At 44.7% G+C, this 20288-nt stretch overlaps 1 protein-coding gene across 4 annotated transcripts in view; it reads right to left on the bottom strand.

The window, feature by feature from the left end:
- STXBP4 (syntaxin binding protein 4) overlaps positions 1 to 20288 on the bottom strand; it is a 168779-nt gene that overhangs the window by 29889 nt on the left and 118602 nt on the right. For all 4 annotated transcript variants that reach the window (XM_048490980.1, XM_048490978.1, XM_048490979.1 and 1 more), the window contains one exon: positions 2381 to 2438. In XM_048490980.1, the coding sequence (XP_048346937.1) occupies positions 2381 to 2438 (58 nt within the window). The remainder of the gene's footprint in view (positions 1 to 2380; positions 2439 to 20288) is intronic.

The following is a 20288-nucleotide window of genomic DNA, read 5'->3' as shown; positions in this document are numbered from 1 at the left end:
GGTTAAAGAGGACGATGACTTTCCTCTGCATGCCTAGTTAACATGGCATGGTCAAACATAGGCAGATACAGGGTAAACAAAAAAGGGCATCAGAGAGGGTACTGTTTTAAGCAATGCAAACTAACATCGGAAATGTGTACAGTGGAACCTCGGTTTTCGTTGGTAATCCGTCCGAAAAGGATCGATGAAAACCGAAACCGATGAAAACCGAGGCAAACTTTTCCATAGGAATCAATGTTAATCCAATTAATCCGTTCTAGGCACTCCAAAAAACATACCAAAAACACATTTTTTGGGTGAATAAACATAGTGTTTAATGCTGAAAACAGTAACAAACAATAACGCTAGGACCAGCTTCAGAGCCAGTGGACCAATGTCGCACCAGAAAGCTGTCCAGAGAGGTCTGTTTCTGACACCTCTTTCAGATTTGTCTGAAATAGGGCAAGACATTGTCATTAAACAAGTTGCAGACACGGCCTGCAACAGCTTTGTCCGGGTGATTTTTCTCCACAAACCACTGCACCTTACTGCAATTCGATGAAAACCGAGGCAAATCGATGAAAACCGAGACAAATTTTTCACTGAAAAAAAATCGATGAAAACCAAAGGCAATGAAAACCAAAGGCAATGAAAACCAAGGTTCCACTGTACGTGCTATCAGAATAATGTACTGGCATACATATGAGAGTTTGATGCACAGCCTAAAGCAGAAGTGGCATTAGCCGCTCATTGTTTGGCACATTTTCCTCAACAGGCTATGTATAACTGACTCTGCAAAGAGAGGGATACCCGTACTCACAAAGATCCCAGTCCATAAACTGGAGCTTCGTATGTATGTATGGTGCCCACCAAGACAGCCAACCTCGCCCGCCTTTCCTCCTTCCTTGGTCCTGTGTTACCAGCTCCCGTCTCTTTCTGTTCCTGGGTGCTTGCATCACCACACAACAGATAATGGGGCAATGGCATGTTTTGTTTTTATCTGTTCTGTGTAAGCCCTGGCCCCAAGCTGTGTGTGCATGGTGAATGGCAGGATCGTTTAATTATGGGAGGCCTAAATAACAAATGGGGAAGTGGGACTGATCGTCATACTTTGCACTTATTTGAAATCTCACTCTGGAGGATTATCTCTTCCATACTTTTGTGAAATCTGACAAAGTATTGCATATCATATGTGCTGGCTCTCAGGAGGGATGTTTAAATGGCATTTGTCTGCACGGATTGTCATGCTTTTGACAGTAGAGGATGACATTTCGTACACAAATATTTCCCTCTTAATCTTTTTGCTCTGATGATCGAAGTTTGCTATCACAACACTGAAGTCCTGTTTTGGAGTGACAACTCACTATTGATTAATATAAAGAACAGGACAAAAAAGCAATTGGATATAAAGCTCAACTTCTCTTGACCGCTTGAGGAACTTCCCGCTGGGGAGGGTCAAAACTCCCCAGCTTCCTTTTCAACTCTGAGGTCTAGCCTTGGTTTCCCCTGGTTCTCCTCTCCTGGATTCCACAGGACAGATTGGAGGACCTAGAGCAGTGGTGGCGAACCTTTGGCACTCCAGATGTTATGGACTACAATTCCCATCAGCCCCTGCCAGAATGGACAATTGTCTATTGGGAATTGTAGTCCATAACATCTGGAGTGCCAAAGGTTTGCCACCACGGACCTAGAGGAACAGTTGCTTGCCAACTGCCTGCCTTCCTCCTAGAGCCCTCTTATTCCAATAGTGCATCCACAACAGCAGAGGCCTAGATGGTACAGAGAACTGTTCCCCACATCTAAGATAGAAAAGTATTTATTAAAAATAGAATGGTTACAAGTCTGTTTTAGCACTGCACTAGATCGAGCAAGGGTTTCCAAATCAAATGAGATATAAATGCAATTCCGCTATCCCTTTCTCTAAACCTACCCTAGAGTAGGCTCTTAAGCTTGGAGGGTTACAGTCCTCACAGAGTTCCCATTACCTGGAAGACTGGGTCAGCCTCTGGGCGAGCACATGGTCCAAACCTGGCTGCTCTCTCCAGAGCCCAGGCAAGAGCTCTGCTCCCTTCAGTAGCCCAGAGGAAGAGACCTCACCCCTCTGTTCCCATCAGTTTTATCCGTTCCCAAGCCCTCCAAATCTATGGTACCTGTTTGGAGGAAAGAAGGGAAGGGGGGGAGGAGCCATTTCTTCGTATCTTCCATTATTACTAACTGTGCTCAGAGACCTGCTGTTGTGAATTTTCTGGACTGTTTGGTTGGGGTCTGGTAGTTTTTGCTCCTAAAGTTTTGCCCGCATCTGATATCTTCAAAGGCATGTCACAGTAAGATGTGTTCCTCTCAGTATTTCTCTCTGTGTCGACAAATACATTATGTTCAGAGATATGATGGAAATACTCACTTGATGAAGTATTTGATTCCATCTGCTGTATAAGCCTCTTCCCATCCGTAAGGCAGGCCTAAACAGAAGGGTGAAGGGAAAGGAATTACTTTCAGTATTCAAAGGCTATATGAACCAAAGATTTTTGAAACCAGAATTGTTAAAATGTCACAGTTTTAAGCATGCAATACAAATAGGCTTTTTGCACTGACAGAGTTGTACTGGTTTCTATCTAGGTTCACCTCAGTGTATCCGCACTGCAACTGAGCTCAACGTTGTTTTGTCTCAGTTCCCCCGCTCAGAACTGCGACATCCCTGTCGCAGTTATGAACTGCACCTTTCTGCTGGAACAAGGCTGTCGACACGTAGCTTTCAAAGTTTCCTCGGGTAAGGTATGGACGCATCAAAATCCATTAACTACTCTGTTCAACCAATCAGGATGCGCAGAACGGGAGAGTCGTGGCGGGCATGTAAACTGTAAACTGTGAAAACTGTAAAAAAAAAAGAACGCTCCCGTTTCCCGTGGTACCACAAGCTCCAATCACGAACAAGGAGCAAAACAGGCACCAAGATGATCCCGCCCACTTAGCTCGGTTCCAGGGGGCCAAGTAAGTTGCTGTGCGGACAGTTCGAATCAATTAGAAGGGGAATCCTAGAGAGTCTAATCTTAGCTCCCTTCTGTAGTGCGGAAAGCCCCAGAAAGAATTTTGTTGTTAATCACTGTACATCTTGCTTTAATGTTTTATAAGAGTTCAGAGTGGAGACTGCCATGATAGCTCCTTTGTCAAGGATTTGATGCAAACCACAGTCAATATTACACAGCAGTGTGAATTCTGAGAACTGCTTCATTATTAACTGCCAGGTGTGTAGAGAAGAGAGTTGCAGAAAGTGAAATTCAATATCTTCAAATCAGACACCAGCCTGTCCAATACACAAGGCAAGCAGAGAGGAGGAGAGAATGACTCCCTATGATGAGACTGGAGCCCTAGTTGGGAATTAATTGGTGCCTTATTAAATGGTGCTAGACATGGTTGAGTTTAGTGGGATACATGTCTAAATTTAAGGGGAAAGAAGTGAGTTAAAGTGAGTTGAAGTTTACAAGAAATAACTGCAAGAGGAGGGTTACGGTTTTTTGGAACTCCATAAAATAGTAATATTTTGTAATCAAGGGATTCCGAAGACATATAAGATGAAAGACACTTATCAGCAGAATTATGAATTACAGCATTTGAAACTTAATAGCAGGAATGCAGATATTGTACATATACAGTGAAATTCCTCAGAATTTTTGCAGTTTTCCACCATGACTTTACCTTCAAACATTTTGATATTCTTTTTTACTAATTTATTTTTCAAGAAAGCTCTTTTCCAAAATCTTGTGTAATTCGAGCATGGCTGTCATCTTAAAAGGCTCGCAGCCCAATCTGGGGGGGGGGGGGGAAGGCTGGCAGAGCTTGCTTTGCCCATGGATCCTGCGATATATGGGCAGGGAGGCAAGCTGGGAGTGGGGGCAGACTGGCAGAGCAAGATTGCTGGGGCTGGGGTGGGGTGGGGGCTGGGAGGGACCCCCTCAGAGAGAGAGAGAGAGGGGTGTTCCAGCCTTGGCGCTTTAAACAAAAACAATGCTGAGGCTGGAGGAAGGAAGGCTTCTGCTGGGCCCTTGCAGACCCAGCTGGCCTTTTTGGGTGGCGGGGGTAGGTGGGAAGGCTTCTGCCAGGCCCCTGCTGGCCCAGGATGTGCCCCCACCCCTGAACCCCACTTAACTTTACGGCATGACAGCGGCGGTCTCGGGCAGCCTGGCAGGGCTGGGCCTCCCTCCCTCCTTGGCCTAGCCCGGCCCGGCACTGCCCTGACTGACTGCTCCTTCAGCCGACTCTGCAGTCTGTCGGGGTGGGGCTGGGCTGAGGAGGGAAGGGGGAGGAGTGTGGGGGCGATTTTCTGCCCACCCCTGCTGCAGCATCGCCTACCCCCGCCCTGGAACGCCTCCGCCGTGCCCCCTCGACGGCTCGGCCATGCCTCTGTTGCTGCTCCGCCCGGGGCATCTGCCCCCCCAGCCCCATGGGTGCTATGCCACTACATAGGATTAGGTCATGGGGAGGAGATTTGCACATGACTTGGAAGAATATTAAATGCTGCGGAGCAAGCCTGCTATATGACACATATAAGCTAGTTTCAAGTTTGTTATACGTACAGGTCATGGGGCCAATTGTAGTTTATCAAGGATAATGGAAGGTGGCCATGATACACAACTGCAAAAATTCTGAGGAATTTCAGTGTAACATGAAGACAAACGTGTGTGAATCAGAGCCAAACTGCTGAATTACCTAAAGGAATTGTTTTAGGAACAAGGAATGTCCTGTGAAAATTCAAAACACAGAACAACTCTAGTTACTCTAAGGCAGTGGTGGTGAACCTTTGGCACTCCAGATGTTATGGACTACAATTCCCATCAGCCAATTGGCCATGTTGGAGGGGCTGATGGGAATTGTAGTCCATAACATCTGGAGTGCCAAAGGTTCACCACCACAGCTCTAAGGTCTTATGTTGGATGATGCTCTCTACTATACACATCCATCTTAAGTGAGAAGAAATGCATAAACTCTGCATACAAAGTGCATGTGGCTATAAGAGCATCAACAAAGTACAAAGATTTAAGTCCATTGAGTAGAGTCTGCACCCAGGTAAAAGCCTGGGGGTAGTGGGGTGGGGACAATTTTCTCCACCCCAGGTGCATACCCGGGGCAATGCACACACCCCAGCCCCCGCCTGTGATACAAGGTTTCACTTTGTCCCTCAGCCGTTCCATCGCTCAAAGGGAACAAAACCTTACAATCAGCTGCTAGAATGCTGCTTGCACAAAAAGAGTGTGCCTAAATTTGCTTTGTCTCCCTAAAAAGTTACTTGCCTCTCTAAACTAAACTTTGAAAATACTTGCCTTACTTGACTATTTATAGGTTGCCTTGATTGCGCGGTGAACTCAAGCTCCTTTCTCCAGACAAAGCTGGAATAAATTACAGAGGAATGCCTTTTCAAATTGGCATTGGGGCTCACACCTACAAATTAAGTTGTGCACATGTAGCTCTTTGGCTTTGTGTGCACCAACAAGTCAAGGGGGGGAGAAAGCAAACAGAGAGAAAGAGGAACGCATTGTGTTCTTTCAACAGCATTGTAGTCTGCAAAGTGAATAGCAAGCTCAGGAGAAGTCAAGGCCTACCTGCGTTCCATCAACTGAAGCATGTATGCTCGATGTATGACTTTGTGGAGGAGATTAGTGCATGATTCAGGAGAAGATTAAATGCTGCATAATGAGGTCTCAGAAGTCAAGGTCTGCCTGCGTGTACATCAAGTAAAGCAGTATGCACAATGTCTGATGGACAGATCCATCTGAAGTCTGAGGTAGCTGAAGATGGCGCCACTACCACACCACCTCCAGAGGTCTTTCAGACTGCACAGGGAGGCAGGGGAAAAAACCCTCCCTGTCCACCTGAAAGTCCTCCATGTAGTAAATGGACTTAAACCACTTTTTCTGGGGGTGGGGGGTGGGGGTGGCTGCAGTGCTCACAGTGTAAAAGCCCATGTGGAAGCAGACTATAGTCAGCTCCCCCCAGGGAATGCCCTAACACACACACACACACCGTGCCGGCATCCAATTGAACGAGGATGTAATATTGTTGGAAAACTGGATGAATGGCAGATATAGACAAGCTTCACAATGATCATTATGTTTGGTTTTATTACAATGCAATATAATTTATTATTAAAAATAACTGGGGCAGATTCCAATACTAGAGCAGCTTCCACAGTCTGGGCTTGGTCAGAGCAGGCATGACATCTGCCTACATAGAAGAAGAAGAAGAAGAAGAAGAAGAGGAAGAAGAGGAAGAAGAGGAAGAAGAGGAAGAAGGAGGAGGAGGAGGAGTTTGGTTTCATATCCCCCCTTTCCCTCCTGTATGAGACTCAAAGGGGTTGACAATCTCCTTTCCCTTCTCCCCCCCCGCCCCCGCAACAAACAAACACCCTGTGAGGTAGGTGGGGCTGAGAGAGCTCAGAAGAACTGTGACTTGCCCAAGGTTACCCAGCTGGCGTGTGTTGGAGGGCACAGGCTAATCTGGTTCACCAGATAAGCCTCCACAGCTCAAGTACACCTGCCTTGATTAATATGATGGATCCACAGCTCAAGGGACAGAGCGGGGAATCAAACCCAGTTCTCCAGATTAGAGTGCACCTGCTCTTAACTATTATGGCACTGTTGCTCTCTTTATTGAATGATTTTTTAAACAAACCTGGCATGATTAAAAAATGGACCTTTTTATTCTTTCCCTGCCAGAAGTATTCAATGGCTGAACTGGTTTTCAGTCTTCAACTGCAAGTACAAAACCAATAAGAAGATGCAGTGGCTGTACTCTGCCTGGCCTTATAAGCTCATACACACTACTAAAAGGAGATAAAGGGGATGATTTTTTTTGAATGTATATTCTTGGTGGCAGCTACCATATAGGGAAGAATTAAGAGAACAAATATTAATTGGCACTTATGTATGTAGTTATAAAGAGAAAAAAATGTGGGCATTGCATTTGGTGGCTGTGGGAGGAAGGGGCATCACAATACCATTTCAGATTGTATGTGAGGGATGGCAAGTCTTGTCTGCCTCCTCTGCCAGTGGTGGGCAAACGTGCCAATGTAAGGCTGCGCCACTCCCTCAAGCCCTTTTGGCCCCTCTGTATGGGGCTGTAAGTGCACTTACTTTTTACACCACGGGGCTGGAGTTTAAACACCGCCAGTAAGCTGAATGGATTGATTAAAGCTATAAGGGACAATGAGATCGAGACTGCTGCCGCCTCTCAAGGGAGAAGGACAGAGCTGTGCCTGTGTAACCCCCATGCTCAGAATGGGTTGACCCAGTAAGGGGTGGAGACTCAAAGCAGCAAGAGGCTGCAGCAGAGCTCATGTCGTTTGGAGGAGACAAGGCTACCAGACTCTGACCTTGATTTCTATAACCCCTTAACACCTTGTTAAGGTAGCTGCAATGTTGTTGGGAACTACTGGGAAGATGGTAGTTTATTTTTGCTATGTTGTAAATGTTGGAGTTTATTGTTGTTTGTAATGGGTGAGAGTTCTCCTGGAAACCTTCACCATGTTGAATCCTGTTCACCACGCCCTTGGAGTCTTCAGGAGCCAACCCACTTGCAAAGAAGAATTGGACTTGGCATTACAAGACTGTAACTAGAAGGACTTGAAATGCAACCTGAACAGGACCTTGAAGTGTGATGTTAAATGTTGATGTTATATGTTAAGAAAGGAAACCATTTTGTTTTTAAAATTTGTTGTTGCAAACTCATTCCAAGTTCTGCCCCACAGAACCCACAGTTAGAGGTTACATCTGCAGTCTCCCTTGATACTGCCTTGCAATGCATGAGTGTGGAGGCAACACATGTGCTCCTGGACGGATACATGGCACAGATATGTAGTAAAAAGGAAGAATGACGCCTAGTTACAAGAGCTGAGGGTAGAAGGGCAAACAAGGCATGGCATGAGCAATCTGAATAAGGTAGATACCACCTGAGCAATGATTTGAAAGCCAGAGACCCCTGCATAAAAGACAGAATATCAAGGCAGGGATGAACCAAAGTAGGCCTTTTGCTTTCTGGCTTTTGTTACTAGCCAGATCAGCAAAAAGCCTGGATGAAATACCCTTTGTTCTCAATTCTACATGGGAATGTATGAGACTAGGAACTAAGTTGTTTTCGAGGTCTTCTTGCCCCAGCCCGGCACTTTGAGTCTGTTCTTTTCTGATACAAAGCAAGAACATGACTAAATGTTTAGGCTCTTTGTCTAGAAAAGTAGGACGGTAGAAAACAATAACTGATCAGGGGAAGTTGGGCCTAAGTTCATAAGACGTCAAAGGCAAAGTACTGACATCTTCCAATAAGGGCACTAGTTGCCCCATCCCCACCCTTTCAAATGATTGATGGATGATGATGAACTTTGGGGTGTATTCTTTTTACTGCGATTCTGATGTAACCTCTAAAAGTAAAAGACAGCAGCCATTTTAAGGTGGCTCCCCTGATGCTGTATTGCCCGTCTGTTGGCGTGAATAAAATATTTATCTGATTTTATTCCTTTGTCGGCTTAAGCTTTTTGGCTTAAATATTTTGAACCCATTGTTACCCTGCTGTAACAGAATTAGATGACGCCAAAATACGGAGATGCTACCTGTCCCTGTCTCTTTCTTTCCTCTTCTTACTAAAGATATAGCACAACACTGTGTGCTTCCCTGCCTCCACCAGTCCTCTACAGTCACACATCATGTCCCACATTGTGCTCTGCTGCATGAGACAGGGAAGAAGAAAGCCCCTCTACCTGCCTTGGTAGGAGTCCATATTTCATATTTTAAGTAACATTCAGATTCACCACTTGTGATAGTTCTTAAGAACATAAGAACAAGTCAGCTGGATCAGACCAAAGTCCATCTAGTCCAGCTCTCTGCTACTCGCAGTGGCCCACCAGGTGCCTTTGGGAGCTCACATGCAGGATGTGAAAGCAATGACCTTCTGCTGCTGCTGCTCCTGAGCACCTGGTCTGTTAAGGCATTTGCAATCTCAGATCAAAGAGGATCAAGACTGGTAGCCATAAATCAACTTCTCCTCCATAAATCTGTCCAAGCCCCTTTTAAAGCTATCCAGGTGAGTGGCCATCACCACCTCCTGTGGCAGCATATTCCAAACACCAATCACACGTTGCGTGAAGAAGTGTTTCCTTTTATTATTCCTAATTCTTCCCCCCAGCATTTTCACTGGATGCCCCCTGGTTCTATATTCTTATATATTTTATGGTATCAACCTTACGTCACTATGACATCCGGGCACTGTTTTCAATTTAATCATCCCAAAAGGGAAAGTCTTCGTAACTTTTGGTTCTTCTGGTTCTTTCTATGAGTCCTGGAAACAAAACAATGTTTTGGAATGTCTACTTTTACGTGGAACCTAGAAATAATGTTTTAAGAAGAATACTACATTTGGCTGGCTAATCCACTGACTGTGGAAAACTGATCTTTTTTGATGTCAGACAAGGACTCTTGTGTCATACAGAGCTGTGCTCTTTGCACTTGCTGCAAAAAAGATTGGTCCAAACTTACCAAATAAATCTGTTTAGCAGTAGCCATCTTGTAGAATGTTGTACTTAATAGAAACAAATTGGATTTTTTTTCAACTGTAAGTTTTATTCATAACCCTTTTAAAATTTTTCCCTTTTTGTTTCAATTTTAATTTTTGAATGTATTTAAGTATAGGTAGGGTTTATGTCTATTAATGTATGTGCTTTGTACTGATTGTGACGGCTTACGGCAGTGCTGGCGTACCTATGGCACGGGTGCCAGAGGTGGCGCTCAAAGCTCTCTCTGTGGGCACACATACATTCTTGCTTAGCATTCTTGCTTAGGATTGCCTTCCTTGACTGCCTTTTTACTTCTATTCTGTGGTGAGGGGTTTATTGGGTTTTGAAAAGCAAAAGTTTTACACCTCTCTCCCCCCACAACCCTCCCCCCTCCCCTGCCAGGCCCCCAGTGTGATAATAGTGTAATTATTTTGGGGAGATTATTAGCATTAAACCTAAGACCTAGTTTTGGGGAAGCAGTGTAGGGAACCCTGTTAAGTGCTGTTAAACCCCACTGATTTTCATGGGAAGAACTAAAGCACGATCCTTTACCTGGGAGTAAGCTCGGTTGCTGGCACTGGGACTTGCTTCTGAGTAAACCCATCCGAAGCATTGGACAGTTGCTTCAAATCAAAGCCACTGACTACCACCAAGCTTGCTCCCAAGTAACGCACACCTCAGAGCCAACTATTTTTTCTAAACCAAAACCTCAGTATTCAGATTAAATCGCCGTGTTGGCTCTTTGCGATAAATAAGTGGGTTTTGGGTTGCAATTTGGGCACTTAGTCTCGAAAAGGTTCGCCATCACTGGCTTATGGCTAATGCAATGAAATCTTCTCTCACCAGTAACAACAACATGCTCTGACTTCAAGTAACAGTTTTGCGTCTGACAGGTTTTAATGTATTTTCAGCAAGGAAAATCACCTAGGGCATTGGTGTGTACAAAGCACCCTATTCTGCACTTTCTGCAAAGTAGGGCAGATTTTATCTATTTCACAGAAGTTATCCAGACCTGTTCCCTTTGTGTGATTCTCACCAAATAATTTAGAGAGCTTGATCTAAGTCATTGATTTATTTTGCAGACATCTATTCCTGTGATTGGTTTGTTTTGGATGGCCTTTAAGCCACCCATAGGTGGCTTAATTACACTACTAAAAGGGTAAAATTGTCTTGTGTGGGCTCATAACCTTATTCTTTATTGTATAAGGCAGAACTTGAGAACATCTGCTCTACTCATCTTCAGTCTTGACTTCTGGATCTTTCTTCTTCCCTCTATTCTTGATCTTATGGATCTGTTCTTGACTTCTGGATCATTCTTTTCCCCTCTGTTCTTTGTTTTTCATGTCTCTCTCCTATAACCTTGACTCCTCTGATCAAATCTGGCACAATTCTTGTTTTTCAGACCATCTGATCCTCTTCCTCAAGCCTCTGAACAGACTTCCTATCCCCATCCATGTCCAAGACAAATGTGTTGACTTTACTGATAAAGCTACCCATGACCATTTACTGCTACAAGCTTTACCAACTGACAGCCCCATCCAAAAGGGGAGAGGTGACCAATCTGTCTATGGGAGCTGCATTGGTGGATTTGCCCTCCCTGGGGTACATACCCCACCACTCTCCCCAAGACTGGGATGTCGCACTGGATGTCGTTCCAGCATCCCAGTCTCCCTACTACTGTTGGTGTAGTAGGGGTGAGCCAGGGGCATGGCTAGAGGAGGAGCTGACATTGGCCAGCTTCCTCCCAGGCATTAGCTCCATTACACTAATGCCCAGGGCTTTAGACTTATGGCACCAAAAAGGTGGCATAAGTCTATTAAGCCCAATGGGGGCTTCTCAACTGTGGGGAGTCTTTTTCATTTTTCAAGCCTCTCAAGGCCACTGAGAAGTCTCTATGGAAGCATCCGGGCAGTGCAGCTGTGGCACCGCAGCAGGCCGCCTGGTCCCTTGGAGGACCCATCCTCAAAGGCCTGTCTCAATGGTCCCACCCTTTCTCCCTTGCTTCCTCCTTTTCCTATGCCCCCTTTCCCATAACACTTATGAAGTGCCACATCTTTGCCTTCTTTCACATCTGTACTTAAACTGCATTCCATGTAGTAGTTTATTTTACAGCAAAGCCTTATTACATCTGCTAGCATTTACCCCTTGATATGTTTCACCTTTTCAAATGTCTCCCTTTGTTTGCCAAAAATTAAATGATGAACACCTCAGACAGGGCAAGGATGTGCTTATGCTACTCTGCAATGTCAGGTGACTTCCCCCGCTCCCAATAATTCCTGTGTGGCCAGTCCTAAAAAATCAAATCCCCTCCCACGCATCATTTGCCTTCTAGATATAGGATCGGGGAGAAGGGGAGACAAATACAACTATTAGATATTTTCCACTTGAAGCCATAGCATGCCAGGGGAAGCCGCATATATGGATATTAGCAACAATTCCTTTTAGACGAGTCTCATAACCTTCTGCTATTATCAAAACAACCCGGAAACTATTATGACCCCCGAAACAAACAAATTAATACCTAAACATAAATATTGTCCCTATAACTGACTGTCTAAAAAGGAAAGGAGTTACACATAGATGCAAATAAGTAAACTCATCTTTCAGTTGAGAGGTTCTCTTTTTTCTGGTAAAAACATCATCCAAATCACGCCCAGTTGCTGCTGAAATTTGAGACAGAGGAAGAGCCTATGACGAGATGGGCTTACATTTTTGCGTATAATATACAAATGGAACAGTGGGAAATTATGTGGTGGAAGGGTCTCAAATTCACATTAAGTTCTAGTCTTCAGGAGAATTTTTATAAAATGATGTATTGTTGGAATATGTCTCCAGAGAAATTAGTTAGAATATATATTTTGAATGTACGCTGGAAATGTGAAAAACAGAATGGGACATTATGCCATTTATGGCAGACCTGTAGCAAAACCAAGCATTTTGGAAACAAATTCACTCACTAATCCAGAGGGTAATTTGGGCGGAAAGGGCCAATGGATTCTCCAAGTGGATACACAGTCAGTTCTCATGAGATGGTGATAACAAAACTTTCAGACAACCTCTTGGAGAATGAGCATCTGAATCACATTCATTTTTCTTCTCCCCTTAGGCATATCCTTAGGCAATTGGATTGGTCAGGGAAAAGAAGAACCTTGCTTACAAAGAACATGCTTCATGTTCCTAGTCTTCCCATGTGGTTGAGGGTTGCTGATCCACACCCTCTGTTGGCAATAAGGGCATCCCAATTTGCTGAAGGTGGCTTATGTGAGAGCATTCTTGCTGGTGTGAAAATGGGTATGGCCCCTCCATGGCTGTCTTGGCAGCGTTTTCTCCCTCCCAGTGCGGGTACCAGTTCCTTGTAGACGGAGGGAGGTGGGGAATGAAGAAGCCGACAACAAGAGAAAGAAAACCCATTTGCTGAATTATAAACTGGTTCCTATAGATGAGTTTTCGAGAGCACAAGGCAGGGAACATCTGGGGGTTGGTGCTCCTCATCAGTAGAAGAGTTCTCTTTTGAAAACCAGATCTGGTTCTTTCTCTGATGGGAGAGGCCATCTTGAGGGTTACAGAATATCTCCTGTCTCTGCTGGAGCCACACTAGCAAAAATTCCCCTTTACGCAAATAGAATATATGAAGCAGCATTACTAGCCAAACTGTTGGACAAAGCTGGATTTCTGCCCCAACTACGCAAGCTACAGTCAACGATCTTAGATTATGAGGGTCCTCCAAATATAAGAACATTATTTTAAAAATAACTAAATTTGCCAAGATGGGGGTTATCTTAAACTTGACACAGCTCAAGTCCTCACTATGTCTTAATCTGGCCCTTTATCCAATTCAGTATCGTGTATTCTGATTGGAAGCAGCTCCCCGGAGTCTAATGCAAAACTGCTTCCCCAGTAAAGTCCCTTAATTGGAGAGATCACTGATGAAGCCGTGATCTTCCCCATACAATGTATGTGCCACATCATCAAGTCACAGCCCCTCCCTCTCTCAAAACCTTCGGTCATTATCCGCAGTATATATTATTATCTTTATTATGATTGAGAAAATAAGGCAGAGAAACAGTTGAACATACATAACTATCCAGAGGTGGGATCCAGCAGGTTCTCACAGGTTCCTGAGAGTAGGTTACTAGTTATTTGTGTGTGCCAAGAGGGGGTTACTAATTGGTGATTTTGCCATGTGATTTTTGCCTTAGTTACGCCCCTGCTCCGCTCCTCAGCAGTAGCGCGCAGAACTTGAAGCAGTCTAGCAGGAGGTGCACCGGCGTGCGTGGCAGCCTGCTCCTGCGTGCATTCGTTTCCCGCCCAAGGACTGGCACAGCGGCTGCGTCCTTGCCATAGCCCCGCCCAGGAATGCCCTGCCCCCAGAATGCACGCACGCCCCCATCGTGCCCCACCCCATTGGTGCTATGCCACTGTTTGAATCCCACCACCATGGGAACCTGTTACTAAATTTTTTGGATCCCACCACTGTAACTATCCTATTGTTTTGAAAAGAAAAAAGGGAGATGGGGAGAGACAAATCTTTCAAGAGCAGAATCTAATGATTTCTGGGAGGTCATTGCCTTTATACCCTTTTAAACAGAAACCTTTAGTGGTATAAAAGAAGAGCAGCCCTTCATTTATCTGCACAGTTATTAAAATCAGAAAGGAAAACCCCCAGCTGAGGCTAATTTTGAATCCAAGCAGGAGTTTAATATGCCGAGAAATAAGCAAGCTGCACAGAACAAAGCAATGTGACACTTTTACTTGCTTTGCCAAGGGTAATCGTATATGAGCAAATGTTTCACTCACCTAGCTGAAATGTTCAGACCTGACAGTAAAAGGCTAAGTTTGCCATTAGAGCATTCTTTCCATGCATATGTGGCAGGGAAGAAAGAACACTACTAATTATGGCAGCGCAATTCTGCTAGGGATCAGTTTTCTTTCTACTCCTTGCAATGATTGCTCGTGATCATCAACTCAGATCAGGCCCTTCAAGTGTTGCTTCTATCCCTCAGGTGCCAACTTTCTCACTCGTTCAGCCTTGTAACACAGTCATCAATACCTAATTAATTAGACGGCCAGTGTAGTGGTTGAGAGCAAGTGGACTCTAACCTGGAGATCTGGGTTTGATTCTCCACTCCTCCACATGAGCAACGGACTCTTATCTGGTGAGTAGGATTTGTTTCCCTGCTCCTACATTCCTGCTGGGTGACCTTGGGCCCATTCACCATTCTCTCAGAACTCTCGCTGCCCCACCTATCTCACAAGGTGTCTGTTGTGCGGAGGGGAAGGGAAGGAATTTGTAAGCTGCTTTTAGACTCCTTATAGGAGAGAAAGGTGGGGTATAAATCCAAACTCTTCCTCTCTTCTTCTGAAGGGCTGGTAAGAGCTTTTTGCACATGTGCATAGTAAAGGAGAGATTCTGCCTGGATTTTGGTAAGAACATAAATGATTTTTGAAAACCGAATAAAATTTGATATACTGATGTTTTTATCAAATGTCACCTGAATTATAAAAATCTATATCTATAAATGCGAAGTACCACTCACTGACTGACTGACTCATCAAAAGAACTAAAAAACCACCGAACCTACAAAGTTGAAATTTGGCACACCGGTTCATTATGTGCTCGCTAAGAAAAGATTTTCCAAAATATTCACTTCCACTCGACTTATTAGATATTTACTATTCAACTCTGGCCATCTGCAGGAACATTCTAAGGGTGACAGTTAAACACCATGAGTTTCATGTCCTTCAACATGGTACTTTCGATGGTTTTTGAGTTCTTTTGATGAGTCAGTCAGTGAGTGAGTGAGTGGTATTTTGCGTTTATATATACAGCTTCGTTTCAAAGGACATTTTAATGAAGGACGCTTTGAAGCTCTAACTCCATTTGTTGCATCGACAAGTTCTGTTAATGCTCACCAAACAACAAGCACGATTGATCCAATGGTGCGCCAACTGCATTCTAACACCGCCCTCCTCAACACATACAAACCCGTTCCTTCTGCTGAAACCACTAAACGCAGAAAGTGATTTACACATTGCATTAGAAAAAGACAACTACAGGAAGCTGCTGCAAAATATGCGGAAACCAACCCGTCAGTCCACAGACAGGCTGTGAGGAAATATGCTGCATGTCACTCCAAAGTTCACAAACAGGCTGTAAAGAAGTATGTTGAATGTCACCCCGAAATTCATAGAGAGGCTGTGATGAAGTACGCGTATCAAAGCACGGGTATCCTGCTAGTACAGTATAACTGGGGGGGGGGGGGCTGATGATTTTTGCAGAAATTTATCTTACTTAAGACCTACTCTGAAAATAAGCCCTAGCATGATTTTTCGGAATTTTTGGAGGATACTTGAAATATAAGCCCTACTCCAAAAATAAGTCCTAGTTACAGATTCCCTGGCGCAACTGATCTGGTCAGGTGGGGTATGCAAAATCATGGGGGAAAAAAGACATCCCCTGAAAATAAGCCCTAACGCATCTTTTGGAGCAAAAATTAATATAAGCCCTGTCTTATTTTCGGGGAAACACGATAGAAGTACTATGAAGCCCTTTCACGTTTAGTCAAAGAGCCAGCACAGCGTAGCAGTTAAAAGTGCCACATTGGGATCTGGGAGAGTCTTGGGCCAGTCACAAACTCTCAGTCTAATCTATTTCACAGGAGTGGAGAATAATGTAAGCTGCTTTGGGTACCCATTGAGGTGAAAGGCGGGATATAAATTAATTAAATAGACAGATGTCGTGCTCTGGATCTGAGACCCAATAAGACTCTGAAACCGTCAGTTCAAAAAGCTTTATTGGAAAGCATCAGTGGCCTGCAGGTGAAAAGCCAATTCGAAATGGTCTTTTCCCAATTCCGAATAGATCAATCTAAAGTACTCCTTCCCCCTCCCCGCTTCCCGCGCCAGTTAACTACAAAGCAAAGGCAGAGAAAGAGTGAGACAGTTCTTCAAGGCCAAAGGATGAGATAAGCAGCTATCTGGCCTAGGGACCCCTACTTGTTCCAGCTATGGGAAAAAGAAAGTAACTTTTCACTCAGACTCTCCACTCCCCCTCCCAGTTGCAGACTGACTCCCTAGATGCCAGGCTCCTGCCTGACAAGTCCCACTGTATTTTTAGAATAATACTTCACTATTTGCACAGGTATATAAAGCCATTGTCTACATCATAGGTGTCAAACTCACAGCCCTCCAGATGTTATGGACTACAGTTCCCATCATCCCCTGCCAGCATCATGTCCAGGGGATGATGGGAAGTGCAGCCCATAACATCTGGAGGGCCACAAGTTTGACACCTGTGGTCTACATTATACCATCAACATCAAAGATGTAGAAAGTCCAACCCAGCCCCACTGACTTTCTAAAACAACTCTGTGGGGTACCAGGAAAGGTACTGGTGGGTGTCTAAGCACCCAAGGATGCTACATTGGATACCCATGATCTATATAGTCCTCTTCTGCAGGTCCTTAATGGAGGCCTAAGCTTCTCCTCCAAAATGTGATGCATTACTTTTATGCTGCAGCTCCTGAATATTTTAAAGTAGAAGGGTCATTTTATTATCAGATACATAAATCTCATATTTGCAATAATTCAATTGTTTTTTTAAGGGTGGTCTGCCCAGTTATTGCCAGAGCTGTGTAGTGGTTAGAGCAGCCATTCTCAACCAGGGTTCCCTGGTACCCTGGGATGCCGTGAGCATGTCCCACTACCGCGCCCCCCCCTCATTTTTGTGGTGTCTCCCACCAGCGCCAGCAAGGACATGGAGCTGGCCCATGGGGCAGGGCCTGCCACAAGGTCAGCAGCCACCACCACCCCCAGTCCTACCCTTCACCCTGGGAGGGGAAGGTGGGGGATGTGGTAAGCAGGGGCAATGGGAGGGGAAGGTGGAGGGTGGCAGCAGGGGTACCGTGAGATACGAAGAATGAGGTCAAGGGTACCCTGACCTCGAAAAGGTTGGGAAACACTGGGTTAGAGAGTCAGGCTAAGATTTGTCAGACTCAGGTTAAGATCCACACTCTTCCACAAAGCATTCAGAGCGGCCTTGGATTAGTTATAATCTCTAGTGTAAGCCTAACCTACCTCACAGGGCTATTAAGGGAATGTATCTTGGCTTCTGCTCCTGAGAGGAAAGGCAAGATAAAAATGTAGCACAGGTCAATAACTGCGGGATAACAATGGTGAAAAACCTGTTTTTTGGGGAAACTTCGCATGGTTCCCACCCTAAAGTGGGCCTGACCAGCGTTATCCCCCCCCAATGGGTTTTACCTGAATCACGCTATCTGTGGGGCATTTTGCATATGAATGGTCCGGACAGGAGGCGCTTTCTGTGGCTGCGCGTTCTGCTGAAGGATCCCTTCCTGTCCTGTATCTGCATGGCCACACAGTTGCACAGGGCCGTCCAGAGAGGCAGCATGGCTGTGGAGGCCTAGTCATGCATGCCTGTGTGGCCATGCATCGGCGGGAGGTGAGTGGGCAGCAAAACCTGCGCCTCCATGCGAAGGCACGACGGCAGCCTGCATTGCCTTCGTAAGCTCCGCTCGCTGCCTGCATGGCGGCGTGCGAATGGGGCAAGCGGGAGAGTGGGTTCCTTTATCCTGCCTGCAACCTGCTCTCCCTGTGTCTAACTATGGTTTGAACCAGTCTTGCAAACCAGGATTCAAGTTCATGCTCTTAGTTTGGAGTCTTGGTTTTCAGGGAAAATGTAAACCATGGTTTGCCAGGTTAAACCCAATGAATTGACATACCCATACACACATAGATTGACACATCTCTAATTATCTGGCAGTAAGCAAATTGGGGGGGGCAAGGAAGGAAGGGAGGGAGGGAGGAAGGAAGGAAGGAAGGAAGGAAGGAAGGAAGGAAGGAAGGAAGGAAGGAAGGAAGGAAGGAAGGAAGGAAGGAAGGAAGGAAGGAAGGAAGGAAGGAAGGAAGGAAGGAGAATTGGTTTTCATATCGCACTTTTCCCAACCTTTAAGGAGTCCCAAAGTGGTTTACCATCAGCTTCCCTTTTCCTCCCTAGAACAGACACCTTGTGAGGCAGGTGGGGCTGAGAGAATTCCGAGAGAACTGTGACTAGCCTAAAGTCACCCAGCAGACTTCATGTGGAGGAGTGGGGAATCAAAATCTGGTTCACCAGATTAGAGTCTGCTGCTCTTAACCCCTACATCAAGCTAGCTGTTTAGTGTTCCCCTTTGAGCAAAGTGAGGTGAATTTGTTGCCCCTTGACTAGTTCCTGAGGTGGAGATGAATAATTTTAGATGCTTCTTTAGTTGCCCAATTTTTAGATGCTTACGGACACAGAGGTCACTGTGACTAAATGCCTCCATCTTTCCTTGAGAGGAGGAAACTATTTCTGTCTGACCTCACCAGTGAAGAAATATCTCTCCCCATATTGATGCTGGAAAAGCACAGGGGGGAAAAAAGCATATTTGGAGGTGAACATTTTTAATGAACCCCTTTCTTTCTGAAAATGAGGAAAGGAGAGGGAGGAAGAAAATGTGTATTTTAGAAGTGGCATAGCAAATTTTAGTTATGGAGTCTGCCTGGATCTTGAAACTGCTAACCAGGTAGGATCAGTATGAGATTTCTGCAGACTTTCTCTTGTCTCCTAACCAGGTGCACATGCTAATCCAAAAGTAAAAAACTGGTCCACCCCCAGCACCAACCTGAAGAACAAAAACCTAAAAAAAGAAAGCCAAGGAGGAGCCATGTCTCATGAAACTGTTACTGGGGAAACCAAGATTGGTTCTTCCACGTAGTTCTTAATTTTACATTCTCGCTCTGTCTGATTGTTATTTCAAGAAAGAGGAACATTTCAAAAAAATTTGACTGACATCGTTGCTTTGGAATTCACCTACCTCCTTTCCTTAGTGGGGTAACTTTTCGCTGTCAACTATTGTGCTACCCACCCACCTCCATCACTGTCATTTTAGATCACTCGCTGACACATGCGATTTTAAAAAAATACAAATTTAGTTATATATTTATTTCGATAAGCGTTGACTTGCTAGCATATCCCGTGGTGGGATCTAAATTTAGAACGAGGCTTTAACTGGCTGTGTGTGTAAGGACAAAACAGGCATTTTGATCTTTTGGACAAAACGTCTGAAAACTGATACAAAGTAGACTGTCCCGTGCACTTAGCAGACCTTACCCAAAGGGATAAAAGAGAAACAGAAAGGATGAAAATTAGAAGAGCACAGGAAATAATCAGCAGATGATTTCTGAGAGATGGTACAAAAATGCATCTTTTCTCAAAAAGACAGGTGAAGAAGGAAGGTGAAGAGTCCACCTCCACCTGGTAAAATCAGAAAATGAACCATCTGTCTGAGATGGAAAGGGGGCACTACAAAACAGTTGGGAGAGGGAATTAGCTGTCAATCACGTGTCATGGACTCTCAAGATTACTTGATTAACTGGATGTAAAATAATTCTGCCTTAAAGTAATATACGCATGTAATATATTCATGTCTTTGTAAGGTTTGAGAGAATGGCTCAGGGTCAGAGAGGAATCTGACACTCTAACCTCAACACCACACTGGCCTAGGCTGGACAGTTCTGCATTATCTCTGATGGCACAGGTAATATAAATGGCTGTTGCAGTTGCAGCATTTGGATGGAAAAACCTTTCCCCATCTCCAGAGGATTTGAGGATCTCTGAATATAACTGGCTAATTAAAATGGGCACTTCAAGCACCCAGTCCTGTACTGTCACATGGGCCGCGTCCAATTGCTAACATTGCATAGATCAAAAAAGGAGAACTCAGTATTATAAAGAAGA

The sequence above is a fragment of the Sphaerodactylus townsendi genome, linkage group LG03 (genome assembly GCF_021028975.2).
Source record: "Sphaerodactylus townsendi isolate TG3544 linkage group LG03, MPM_Stown_v2.3, whole genome shotgun sequence".
In the NCBI taxonomy this organism is placed as follows: domain Eukaryota; kingdom Metazoa; phylum Chordata; class Lepidosauria; order Squamata; family Sphaerodactylidae; genus Sphaerodactylus; species Sphaerodactylus townsendi.
The sequence above is the reverse complement of the archived record's forward strand: the minus strand, read 5'-3'. Positions and strand labels throughout refer to the sequence as shown.